General features: G+C 45.1%; 2 protein-coding genes across 15 annotated transcripts in view; one reads left to right on the top strand and one right to left on the bottom strand.

Moving 5' to 3' along the window:
* The window catches only part of SMAD3 (SMAD family member 3), a 227,017-nt gene extending 221,834 nt beyond the window's left edge, over positions 1-5,183 (top strand). For all 10 annotated transcript variants that reach the window (XM_054239370.2, XM_054239368.2, XM_035258976.3 and 7 more), the window contains one exon: positions 597-5,183. In XM_054239370.2, coding sequence (XP_054095345.1) covers positions 597-720 — 124 coding nt within the window. In that variant the 3' untranslated portion in view covers positions 721-5,183. The remainder of the gene's footprint in view (positions 1-596) is intronic.
* Positions 5,184-11,796: 6,613 nt separating this feature from the next.
* Positions 11,797-13,053, bottom strand: part of AAGAB (alpha and gamma adaptin binding protein) — a 57,263-nt gene continuing 56,006 nt past the window's right edge. For 3 of the 5 annotated variants that reach the window (XM_035258994.3, XM_035258992.3, XM_035258996.3), the window contains one exon: positions 11,797-13,037. In XM_035258994.3, coding sequence (XP_035114885.1) covers positions 12,994-13,037 — 44 coding nt within the window. In that variant the 3' untranslated portion in view covers positions 11,797-12,993. The remainder of the gene's footprint in view (positions 13,038-13,053) is intronic. The other 2 variants (XM_035258995.3, XM_035258993.3) reach the window with 1 other exon arrangement.

Below are 13,053 nucleotides of genomic sequence, written 5' to 3' on the forward strand. Positions count from 1 at the left end.
GGAACCTGTTACAGTAACTGGTGGGCCTCTGGGGTACCCTGCAATTGACTTTTTTGTTTTTGAGATGCCCAGGCTAGAGTGCAGTGGCATGATCTTGGCTCACTGCAACCTCTGCCTCCCGGGTTCAAGCGATTCTCCTGCCTCAGCCTCCTGAGTACCTGGGATTACAGGCACATGCCACCACGCCCAGCTAATTTTTGTAGTTTTTTTAAGTAGAGATGGGGTTTCACCATGTTAGTCAGGCTGGTCTTGAACTCCTGACCTTGTGATCTGCCTGCCTTGGCCTCCCAAAGTGCTGGGATTATAGGCATGAGCCACCGTGCCTGGCCTGCAATTGACTTTACATGTTTAACTCTTAAAGTCAACTTCCTTCCCCCTCAAGAGAACTTAATTTACCCAAAGTCCTCCCTGGGTTGAGGAGTTTGGCCTGGTAGTTTCAGAAGTTATTGGTAACACTTCTAGGACAGTGTCTAACAAGGCAGGATCTCTCTCTGGCTTTGGAAAGACAACAATCACTAAAGCAGAAAAAGTTTTCTGACTTCTGTAGCCTTCTGGAGATTAAGTCCCCCACCCACCCCTTTCCCTATTTCTTACAGGAGACAGACTGTGACCAGTACCCCCTGCTGGATCGAGCTGCACCTGAATGGGCCTTTGCAGTGGCTTGACAAGGTCCTCACCCAGATGGGCTCCCCAAGCATCCGCTGTTCCAGTGTGTCTTAAGAGACATTGAGTATGGTAGGGGAGGGCGGGCTTGGGGAAAAGGTCATGCAGGAAGTCGAGAGAACTGAAACTCTACTCAACCCATTGTTGTCAAGGAAGAAGAAATATGTCTCCCTCAAATGAAGGGGTGCACCCACCTGTTTTCTGAAACACATGAGCAAACCCAGAGGTGGATGTTATGAACAGTTGTGTCTGCCAAACACATTTGCCCTTTGGCCCCACTTCGAAGGGCAAGAAATGGCTTCTGCTCTGGTGGCTTAAGTGAGCAGAACAGGTAGTATTACACCACCAGCCCCCTCCCTGCAGACTCCTTTTTTGGATGACAGTTTTCTGGGATGTCACAGTCCAACCAGAAACGCCCTTCTGTCTAGGACTGCAGTGTGGAGTTCACCTTGGAAGGGCATTCTAGGTAGAAAGAGCCCGCAGGGCCATGTGGACCTCACGTCCAGCTCTCTGATGCTTGTGACAATGCCTCTTCCAATGAACATTCACAGCCTAGCCCCACCACTCCAGCACACCCTGCCCCTCGTGAGCTGGATGGACTTGGGGTGGGGAGGGAGACAAGCTCCCTCCCTCCCATCTCAGAACATACTGACTGGAAGGTGTGTGTTGAGCAGAACCTGCGCACAGGACAGCAGGAAACATTGGTGAGCGCCACCTCTTTAAAAACTCTTACCTTTTTCACTTTGAAAAGTTGGAAGTATCTGCTGAGGCCCAGTGCATATGCAATGTATAGTGTCTATCACATTAATCTCAAAGAGATTCGAATGATGGTAAGTGTTCTCATGAAGCAGGAGGTCCTTGTCGTGGGATGGCATTTGGTCTCAGGTGGCACCACACTGGGTGCACATCACCAGTCAGAGCTTGCTCCGGATTCTGATGCATATGGCTATATTGGTTGATGTAGTCAGTTGCATTAATTAAATCAACTTTATCATATGCTCTTTTCAATGTTTGGTTTATAAATTTTCTTTAAAAATCCTGGCCTGGCACATTAACTGGGAAACCTGAGTGAGACCCAGCAACTGCTTCTCTCCCTTCTCTCTTCTAAGGTGAAGCTTTTCCAGGTTTTGTTGAAGATACACCTGCACTTCTGGAAGTGGAAATTTACAGAAGCACATTCACCAGAATGGAAACATCTCAGGCCAACATAGGCAAGTGAAAAGGGCTATTAAATTTTTACACGTTTGAAAATTGCAGGCTTGGTACAAAGTGGTCTGTCATCTTCCCCCTGGGATATAAGATGATCTTGCTCCCAGTAGAGGATCATCAGTGACAACTGTAGCAGTTATATTGTGTAATAAGTACTGCTCCCAGTGACAATTAGGGAGAAAACTTGTCTAAATTACTTCAACTGGAAAAAAGAAAAGAGCCCTCTTCTTTTCCCAGCCTTTTGCAGAACATGAGACAGAACTGCCACCTTCAATTGGTACTTTATTCTTTGCTGCTGTTTTTGTGTATAAAATGACCTATCCCACATTTTTGCATGGCTACATAGCAGGAAAAATCAAGGGATTTCCTATGGAAGTCCTGATTCCAGGTGAAAGGAAGGAAGTGTGTATAATTTTGGCAGGTTGTAAACCTCAAATGTGATGAGATTTCTGACGTTGGAGGAAGATGGAGGGGCTTCCCGGTGCCCCACCTGCAGGATCCTGTGCCTCTGAAGTTCTAGCCACAAGGTTTCCAGTTAGGAGAGCTGCTCCCCAAGCCTCCTAAGGACACAGGAAGAGACCGAAGGAGCACCTTGACAGACTCGAGTCTTCTTGAAGGAGTACTGACCCAGAACTCAGACAACACAGAACCCTTCACTTCCTCTGAGAGGGCCAAATTCTGCAAGTCTGAAGCATGTGCCTGGTATAAAAATCTGTGGCCCGTTTCTTGCACAGGAAGTCCCCGGAACCTCCCATACATGTGTTTCGTGCTCCCAGCCAGCTCTGAGACCCAGGACACAAATATTCCATTTTGGCTTCTGCTAGAGCAGTCATGGTCCCACTCCTAAAAACCATGGGCAGCAGTTTCTGAGGGCTTGCATTGACCTGCTGCACCATCCTGTGAGGGCTTCTGTGGCACACAGCTCTCTGAGTGCCTGGGAACGAGCTTCAGCTACAGATTCTGGTGATCCAGTGCAAGTTCTGTCTGATTCCAGGTAAGGGGGGGGGGAGCCTATACTTTGTTATAAACTTCGAATACGTTTGGCTGCATTTGAATGGTGTCTTAGGACCCTCATGCTCGGCTACTTCTAAGTATTGAGTTTTGCATATTTCCAAAGGCTACTTCCTTGGCCCTTTATAGACTAGACCACCAGAAGAGGCTATGTGAGACTGTAGGCAGAGCCACCTGTGGCATCACTGAAACTAAATTTGATCATACCTAAGAGGTTAGGAAATTGTGCCATTTCCACCATAGCGTGCTACATAGGCACTCTGGTGTAACATTAGTGTCCTTCCTTGAAGCCACAAACTAGTTTTTTAGTTTTAAAATCCTGTTGTAGGAACGGCATTTGTATATTAGATGACTCTTTTAAAGGACAGTTGAAAGGGGCAAGAAACCAGGGCAGTGCTAGAGGAGTGCTGGTGGCGGCTAGAGTGGTTTTAAGTGGCGTTCATCTAGACAACACGATCAGGTGTTGCCCCTGCCCCAGGCTCCCCGCCATGACATCTTCATCTTGTAGCCTGTGCTGACACTGATGTGAGTGTAGCTAGCAGTAGGACGTGGATCCTTGTCTAGCCCCTTCCAAGGAGCCAATTTTTACTCCCTTTCCTTTCTCCTTTCCAACTTTAGTAACTTAGATCCTTCCCATGCATGCGTAGGTAGCTACCCCGCTGGTGTGGATTACAGGCCTGTGCTGGAACATCCTCAGTCCCTTCCTGGCAGGCTGTAGACCTGACATTTTGAGACAAGCCTGGAGTCAGGAGCGGGGACTTTGACTCTTAGGAGGAGCATACATGAGGGCAAAGCTGCTGGCAGATGTCTCCATTGTCCTCATGTTGTATTTTTTTTATTGACTATGGTGATTTTTTTAAAAAAAAACGATTGTTAATATACTGAAGTGAGCTATAGCACATTATCATGTGCTTAGTTTTTTTCTCCATCTCCCCTTGGCTTCCTAGAGTTTAGACATATTCAAGGGGGAATGCTTTTACTCAGATGACAGGAAGGTTTGTGGTAGTGTGTGCATGTCATGCACGTATGTTTGTGAGTAATCTGGGGAGGAGGCAAAGATCTGTTTCATTCTCAGCCTCAGGCTCCGTGAGGGTCTCCACAGGGCCAGAGCTCAGGTTAGACCACTCTCTTTCGTCCTGACAGATATAGGGAAAAGAATCTGCAGGCTGCTTGTCGGACTGTTTACCAAGGGGGATACCAGCAGCAAGAGAGGGCACACATTTAGCCCTGGACCCTGTTTCTTACTGTGTAACTTGGCTAGAGTTGGGAGATTCCCTAAAATGTGTGTGTCCCCACTTTACCAGAACAAAACCTCAACACAGCAAAGTTGTACTTTGTGTGGCAAAAATGTTCCCTTCAGGTAACAGTCTTCACAGTGTATTTCCATCACCGTTTAAGGAGCATCAGCCACTTCTCAAGTGGGTAGGGGAAGCAGAAAAATGGATGCATGAGGACATGGATCCAAAATGAAGATGAAGCATCTCCCATGGGGAGGTGCTGGTGATGAGATGATGGACTAAACAGGCAACTTTTCAAAAACACAGCTATCATGCAAAAAGAAACTTGCCTCTCATGTAAACTGGATTGAGAAATTCTCAGTGATTCTGTAATGGATTTTCTTCTTTTTTAATGCAGAAGTAACGTATACTCTAGTATGCTGGTGTTTTTATATTTATGTAATAATTTCTTAAAACTATTCAGACAGATAACTATTTAATTTTTTAAAGAAAGTCGGAAAGGTCTCTCCTCCCAAGGACAGTGGCTGGAAGAGCTGTGGCACAGCCAGTTCTGAATGTTGGTGAAGGGTGTAGTGGCTTTTTGGCTCAGCATCCAGAAACACCAAACCAGCCTGGCTAAACAAGTGGCCACGTGTAAAAACAGGCAGCTGTGAGTCAAATCTGGGCCCTTCCACAAGGGTCCTCTGAACCAAGTCCCCTCCCTTGCTAGGGGTGAAAGCATTACCCAGAGAGATGGAGCCGTCTTTATCCAAGAAGCCTTCACTCGCCTTCACTGCTGCTGTTGCAACTCTGCTGTTCTGGACTCTTACTTTGGTGTGTGTTGAGGGATGGGGAATAGAGCATTGACTATGTTACCTTTACTATTCAGCCAGCCTGACCTTTCAATATCTTTGTAAAAAGCATGTATGTATTTATAGTGTTTTAGATTTTTCTAACTTTTATATCTTAAAAGCAGAGCACCTGTTTTACACAGCGTACCCTTATTGTTAAAGAAAGATTTGTGTCCTCTTATTCCCTCTCTTCCTCTTGTAAGTGCCCTTCTAATAAACTTTTCATGGAAAAGCTCCTGTGCCAGGAGCTCAGTCTGATTCTTGCTGCTATCTGGGGGTGGAGAGGAGATTTTAAAGGGAGCCCAGAGGGGTCTCAGGAACTTCAGCGCTCAAGAGGACCAGAGGAAAATGTCTGAAAGCCCAGACATACCTTAACCAATGATGTGCCAGGCCACATTATGCTGTGGTCCTCATGTAATACTCAGCTGCCCTCACTCACTCACCAAGGGCAACATGCAGTGCCAACAGGAGCTCCTGGGCCATCTGCAAAAAGGTCACAAGTTTCTCAACGGGTGCATCTCGTTGCTCCCCACACCTAAACACCATACATGTCCCATTGATGCTGTCTCTGCAGGGCCATTTTGCATTTTACTTCCTCTGTACCCCAAGGCCTTTGGTAAATGACTGCCACCAACCCAACCTCAAGCCCTGCCACCTCTTGCTTCTGCTTGTCTCTCCTAACCTGATTCCTCCATGTTGTCACTGTGTCTTAAATGCCACCAGATTTATCTTCCCACAGGCATGGAGGTAACTTTAGCTTCACAAGTAACTCGGTTTCCACATCTTCCAGCTCAGATGACTGTTAGCACCTGGGAAAATTCATTTTGAATTCAAAGTTGATTCCTTGGCTAGATCTTACATGGACCCCAGAAGATGCAGATAAAGAAAAACACATTAAAATGTAAAATGTTTGGCCAGACGTGGTGGCTCAACGCCTGTAATTCCAACACTTTGGGGGCAGAGAGAGATCACTTGAGGTCAGGAATTCAAAACCACCCTGGCCAGCAGGGCGAAACGCCGTCTCTACCAAAAAATACAAAAATTAGCCAGTTGTGGTGGCACACATCTGTAGTCCCAGCTACTCGAGAGGCTGAAGTGACAGACTCGCTTCAACCCAGGAGGCAGAGGTTGCAGTGAGCTGAGATTACGCCACTGTCTCAAAAAAAAAAAAAAAAAAAAATGGGGGTAAAATGCCTTTGGGTTCCCCCCTCAACCCCTGAGACGGAGTCTTGCTCTGTTGCCAGGCTGGAGTGCAGTGGCACCATCTCGGCTCACTGCAACCTCCACCTCCCTGGGTTCAAGCAATTGTCCTGCCTCAGCCTCCCGAGCAGCTGGGATTACAGGTGCTCACCACCATGCCCAGCTAATTTTTGTATTTTTTAGTAGAGATGGGGTTTCACCATGTTGGCCAGGCTGGTCTCAAACTCCTGACCTCGTGATCCACCCACCTCGGCCTCCCAAAGTGCTGGATTACATGAGTGAGCCACTGCACCTGGCCCTGCCTTTTGGTTTTTAAGAGGCTGAATAAGCAGAGTCTGGGGGAGAAGGATGAAATGGGTTGGAATAATCCTCTGGTGTGACCACATCTGCAGCAGTCCTCCTCCTAAAGACCTCCCCAGCATCCAAACATCTCCCTTACCAGGAGGAGGCAGACCATATAATAACAGCCTATAGATTTGCCCTCTGATAACTGCATCAAATTCCTGCCTTTATGATATCTGGCCGGTTCTTCCACCTTCCTACTCCCTTAACAACTTTCCTCAAGGGTTTATGTAGTCTATATTTCTCAACAGCTGACCCAAACCAGTACTTATAACCCAACCTGTTGCCTGAGATGCACGACTTTAAATTCCAGCTGTTTGACATGATCAAAAACATGGCACTCCCAAAGTGAATCATCTTCCCACCGCCCTTTTCTGCTTCCCCAGTTTTTATCAGTAGCCTCTTCCCATTTTCCAAGCCCTGAGCAGCTTGACACATTGCTTTTCCTTGCTCTCCATCACCTCTCTGCTGCTGCCATCTCCCTTTTGGAAAGGCCCTACTCCCTAAGCTTCCCGGCTCTCCTTGGCCCTTTTTCTTGGGCCTACACCTCTTCTGCCTACTTCCTTGTTGGTATTCCCAGACCACTATTCTGCTGACTCCTCCATGAGTGATCTCATCTACCCTTATGATTTCAAGCCACATAAATGATAATGACTCCCAGATCATTACTTATAGCCCGAACTTCAATCCTGAACTTCAGACTCATGTCCAGCCAGCTGCTGGCACATGGAGGGGCCACAAGTACCTTAAGCTCACAATCTAATAAACAGAATTCATGGTTTCCCTTCTTAAACCAAACCTCTCCCCTCTGGCCTTCAGCCCTGTTTTGGGCATGACCATTTACCCAACCCACATCCACAGAAGCCACAGTTGTCCACAAGTCCTCTGCTCCCTACTTCCACAGAGTCCCACTTTGCTAATCTCTCTGCTCTGCTACCCCTCACACTGCCCTAAATTACAGGTCCTCTAGTGCCTGGACAACTGCACCAGCATCCTAATGGGTCTCCTAGCCTCCAGATCTCTTTCCTATAAAGGTACCCTTCATGACCCCAGTAACCTTTCGGACCTTAGATGCTTCTCCTGGTCCACCGCACACATTCTAAGGTCTCTGCCCTGGAGCATCTGGCCCTCATTTGCCCTCACCTGGCTTTACCACTCCTTCCCTTATCCTCTACAACCCGGCAACTTGCAGTCCTCATGGATCATCCTTGTCTCCATGGCTGCTCATACTTAGAACATCAAACTCTCCTCCTCGGCCTACCCCTGCTCCCCAGCACACCACCAGTTTGCCTGGCCAACATTTACTAATACTTTGTGCCTCCATTCAGACATGTCCTCCAGGAAGCCTCTCAGGAACATCTCTGTTGCCACAGTCCCTCTCTAGGCTGTAACTTGAGAGCAGGGTTTACGTTTTATTCTTATCCCTGGCTTCTTTCACACATTTTTGCCGAGTAAATGAATCAATCAGTGTCCATATCTAGTAGATTCTATCTTAGCAGTATCTTTTATATCCATTTCCACAGTGCTATCTTATAAAGTCCTTATATATGACTGAAGGACTATAGTTCCTGATTACCTGCTATCACAACTATCCCAAGGTTCTCCTAATCTGTGTCCCTGTAGTTCAGGGATAACATACAGATGGCAAAATTCTGCCCTTCTCTATTTCTTTACCCTTGGCAAAAACCACTCATCACAGGGTTGGGTCCATCCTCAGCCTCAGATTCCTTCTCAACACAGTTAATTGGTTAGGCAAATACTGCTAACACTGTTGCCACATTTTCCTGGAATGTAATTATGGTTAGATGCCTTTTCTGCTCAAAACCTTCGGCTCCTCACTTCCCTCCAGAGTAGGCACAGACTCTACAGGGTGCCCTCTGGCATCACTCCATCCTCATCTGCCGCCATTTCTCTATGTGGATTCCTTACCATTTCCCAGCACATCCCCTCACTCTTCTTCCCATACCTTTGTTCATAACTCCAACAACTGCTGCCTTCACTCACCTATCTGCCAAATTTTAATCCTTCTAGCTCAACTCAAACAAGACTTCCCCTAAGTCACTGGTTCTCAAAGTCGGTCCCAGAACTGGACCAGCAGCATCGGATCACCTGGGATGTTAAAGATGCAAATTCTCAGGCCCCACACCAGGCTTACTGAATCCCAAATTCTGGAGTGGGGCCTTCCAGGTGATTGTGATGTGGGCTCACTTCTGAGAACCACTGCCCTAAGATGCACTTCCTGTTCTCTGCAGCCCACTGTGTTCTTAACTTCCTACGGCCATTAGGGCTGGTCACAGCACTCTTCACATGCCGTCTTGGTACTGTCTTTTGTGACCTTGTCTGACTTGCCCCCTGCTCCCACCTGAGTTGGTCTCTGAGCTCATGCAAAGGAAAAACTACATCCTGACTCAAGTCTGTGTCCTCTGCCACACCTAGCTCAGATTCTGGCACGAACGACGTTCACAGTCAATGTTGGCCGGACCCTGAGTTCTTGTTTCTGCTCTCACCAGGGTAGGAGGAACAAATTTAAGGCCATCTCACTTCACCATTAATGACTTCCTGAGAATTTCCTGGGGAAGCATGATTGTTGCAGGCCATGTCCTTGGAATTCAGATTAAAATAATATTTTCTCTCCTAAACTATGCTACTGTTACCATAAAGTTTCTACCTTGGCCTTAGTCCACATTTTTCTATGATAGCATTAAAGCCACCTGGTTGATAACAGCAAGGGCAGGGACAATGATTGGACACCTCCTTCATTAGAGCAAACCCGAGAGGCTTCCTAGTTAGTAAACTGGGCATAGACGGCTTTGTGTGCCTGGTTATGCTTCCCAGATCTGTAGTTGTGTGGAGGAAGTGTTTGGGTCTAATGATGGATGCAGAGAAAGGGGATTTTAGAAGTTATTTTTTTTTTTTGTCTTTTTACCCCAAGCCTGTGTTTCAAAGACGCCGTTAGGGCCAGGTTTTTAATCAAAATGTTTTCAAAAGGAAACAAAGTAGCGAAACAGAGGAATAACTTAGGGCAAGATACTTCCTATGCTGTAACTCTTCTGAGTGAAGACACCTACATTAAGAGCAAGCTTTGTAATATTAACAGGCATCTGTAATGCCAAGTATGAAAGTTAGAGAATTTCTAGGACATTTTCTGTAAGAGCTTACATGCCAAAGGTGCCAGGATGGATCACTAAACTCTGAGTGGAATCGAAAGTAATAGAATTTTGCCATGCACAGTCAGCCTTCTACTTTCATGAGACATACAAATTATGGGAAAGTAAATAGGGGGTTGTTTTCAAACTGATCTCATACTAACGCGGTACTGGGTTCAGTATACACATGACCAGAGTTTTTACACTTTCTCCACCTACAGTCCTCCAGTAAGATTTGGTACTTAAAGACATAACGAGGTAGCTAAATTGTCCATTGTAAAAATAACAGCAGGGAGAGTAAAGAGCAAACTTAACGCATTAGAACATTCACTGAAACTCTTGTCTCCATCAATCAGAACGTTCAATGAATCAGAACCCCTAATGAATCAGAACCTCTGACCACATCGGACACATGTTTGCTAAATTTAGCTTTGCCTCAGCAAACGCTGAAGCTCAGAATAGTTTACAGAGCTCTCATCTTACCCTTAGACAGTGATTCTTCTAAGATTGTTTTTCCATGGCAGGCCAAGGCAAGGCAAGGGGCATTCCACATGCTCTCTCTCAATGGCCACTGTTAAGAGACTGGCCCAAGGTTAAAGGAATCTGACAAACCATGGCAAAAATGTTGATCCCCACCTCTCCCCAGTGGCAACAGGAAATTAGCCATATATCACATTTCACGAGTTAGGAGTAGTTTACAGGAATGGCCTGACATGCTCTATGGTCCTTGAACCACATCCCATATTACTCAACCATCTAAGTCTAGCTTCCCTAAATCTCTAGCTTCTCTGAATTAGATGTGGCCAAGTTCTATAAATAGAGAGCAAGCAAACTGGTTCTGTCAATCTTCTCATACACTGGCAGGATGGCTTATTTTAAAATTATAAAAATATCTTTATCTCCATCACTCTAAAATTATTACATAACACATGATTTTCTCTGGGGCAAAATGTTTATTCTTCTCTCTCTCTACCTTCCAGCACTTATGTATGGATCTTCAAAATTTGCCATCATATTCATAAAATACAAACCATAATTTACAACCAAAATTAACTGCCTACTATATGCCAAACACTATGTTATGCAAAGAGAGAAGGGCTTCAGGAAAAAAAAACAACCAAAAACCCAGTCTCTTATTTTAAATTCCAGCTGGCAAGTCTGTAACAACGTGTGGTAGCGTGAACATAGGTCACTTTAGATAGACTACAGCCATTACCTCAGTGTTGGCTCATGATCACTCTTCTAACATGGGCCTTTAGTAGATTTCACTAGAGACCTTCATCCCATGTGTCCCTACAAGAGACCAATATCCCTAGATAGCTGAGGTCTTAAAAATGTAACCACATTACATATGCAGGGTAAATTCCAATAGTGAGCTTGACAAACTCTTCCCCTATTCACTATATGTGTCTAATCCAACAAAGGATATACAGCTTCCCTCACTCATACCCCCTAAGGAAAAATCACAAAATCATCATAATAACTATTAGTACCCTTTATAACTACATCACATTTTAATTATCTGGCTTTGTTTCATCTACAAAATCAAGTTCACAGCTTTTTCTAGTCTGGTCTGTTTTTTTCTAACCAGATGGCCAAGTATATTTTCTAAAACCTTCCATGTTTTAAGGAAAACAAGTTCTACCTCCCTCTTTTTTTTTTTTTTTTGCAACCCCAAAGCCAACTTCCCTAATGCAATCACCTCAAAGAAACACTGATGGGATGATGGTGAACCACAGACTCAAAGTCCTTCAGAAAAGTAAAAGAAAAAAAATAAAAATAAAAATGAAGGAACCAAAGGTCACTAAGCAATGTCCAGTGTTCCCCGGAAAGCCTCTTCCTGAACGCTCCAGTCACTGAGCTGTCTCCTCCCTGTGGTCACTTCGGCTGGCCCCTGCAGCATTCCATTCCTTCTGCCATCTGTTTCAGGTTCTGCAGTGCTTATAAGGTGGTGTCTGGAGGGGTGTGAGCCTTATTTCTTTCTGCTCCTGAACCAACCTGTTTCTTTCATGCTATGTAAATGGTTCTAGAGCCCACCTAGGTCAGAACCAGTTCTCAGCTGGTGTGCGGGCACCTTCCATTCAATGTACTGTGTGGCAGTTCAGAGCCACGCCAGTCATGATCAGAGTGAGGCTAATGACATGCATGACAAAAGTCTACAAAAACAAATAAGGATTTTTATTTGCTGTACTTTCCACCCTTCCTTTAAAAACCTGCCATTTGCTTATCAGTTCCTCTGGGACTGACCCATTCAAACAAGACAAAGGATAAAGAACAAAAGATAGTTCCCCAAGGTCACAGGCTTGGAAGGGCAGAGAACAGCTATGAACCTGAGAAGTAGCTAAGTTTCTCAAGACAGCTTAGGAATTCACTGCCTAACATTTCACTTCCCCACCCACCTCTTAGTGTTCCCACTTTGGCAGTGATCTCTGTTTGGCTTTAAAGGGGAAATGTGTCTTGTTTTGTGGGTATAAAGTATGACAACACACCTCTGGCATCTCAAGCAGAAGGGGAGAACTCTAAGGCAGAAGAGTTTCTTCATGAAAATCACAGTATATTATCACATACTCTCCATGGCCCATACAGAGACTCCTTAAGGTTCTCTCTAACATACAACATATCCCTCACAACTCAGCAGAGAGGTTTTATTCTCACTGGAATAGAAATCTTTGCCTTATTTATTACAGTAAAAAAATCCACACTGGCTTTTTGATTCTTTCTAGCATGAGCTCAGATACTATACTTCAAAAGAAATGCCCAGAGGCATTTTCTTAGGTAGAGACTAAGTTGCAGCTATAACTTTGGCCCCACCTTTATTACAGGTCACATCAGTTCTGCAGCTGCCTCCTTTCCTCCCAATAAAAGCATCGTACCTCAGAGACACAAGCTTCTTGAATGGAGAAAATCCAAATCACCCAGGAAAGATGATACAGCTCCTGATGTGCAGTATCAAATGTGAATGCTGGGAATGCTACTTAAAAGGTTGACCAGGAATGGCCTGGAGGTTATCTTCAACTTGAGTAAATCACACAGACCTCTGAGATTTATCCTACCCTCATTCCTAGAATTAAAAAAAAAAAAGTATATTTAAGAAATCCTCACTCATTATTATCACTGTATTCCTCACTCTCTTACAATATACTGAGGGAGAAAAGATTTCTCCTTAACCTCCCACTAAAAACTAAAATTAAGGGGACCCTATAAACAAGTCAGGCAGCTGACATGATAGTGGCAATTCTGGCAAATTATGACTGCGCTGAGTGGAGAGGAATCTCAGACAGAGCTAGCATCTTCGTTAGTCAGATCCTAGTATGAATAATTTAGTGCTCTTCATCAGATGAAAGACCTTCAATTTCATCTCTGTCTCCCCCAATTGCCATCCAGAATGCTTTGGCCACCTGTAGAGAGAAGCAT

Source organism: Callithrix jacchus, chromosome 8 (assembly GCF_049354715.1).
Source record: "Callithrix jacchus isolate 240 chromosome 8, calJac240_pri, whole genome shotgun sequence".
In the NCBI taxonomy this organism is placed as follows: Eukaryota; Metazoa; Chordata; class Mammalia; order Primates; family Cebidae; genus Callithrix; species Callithrix jacchus.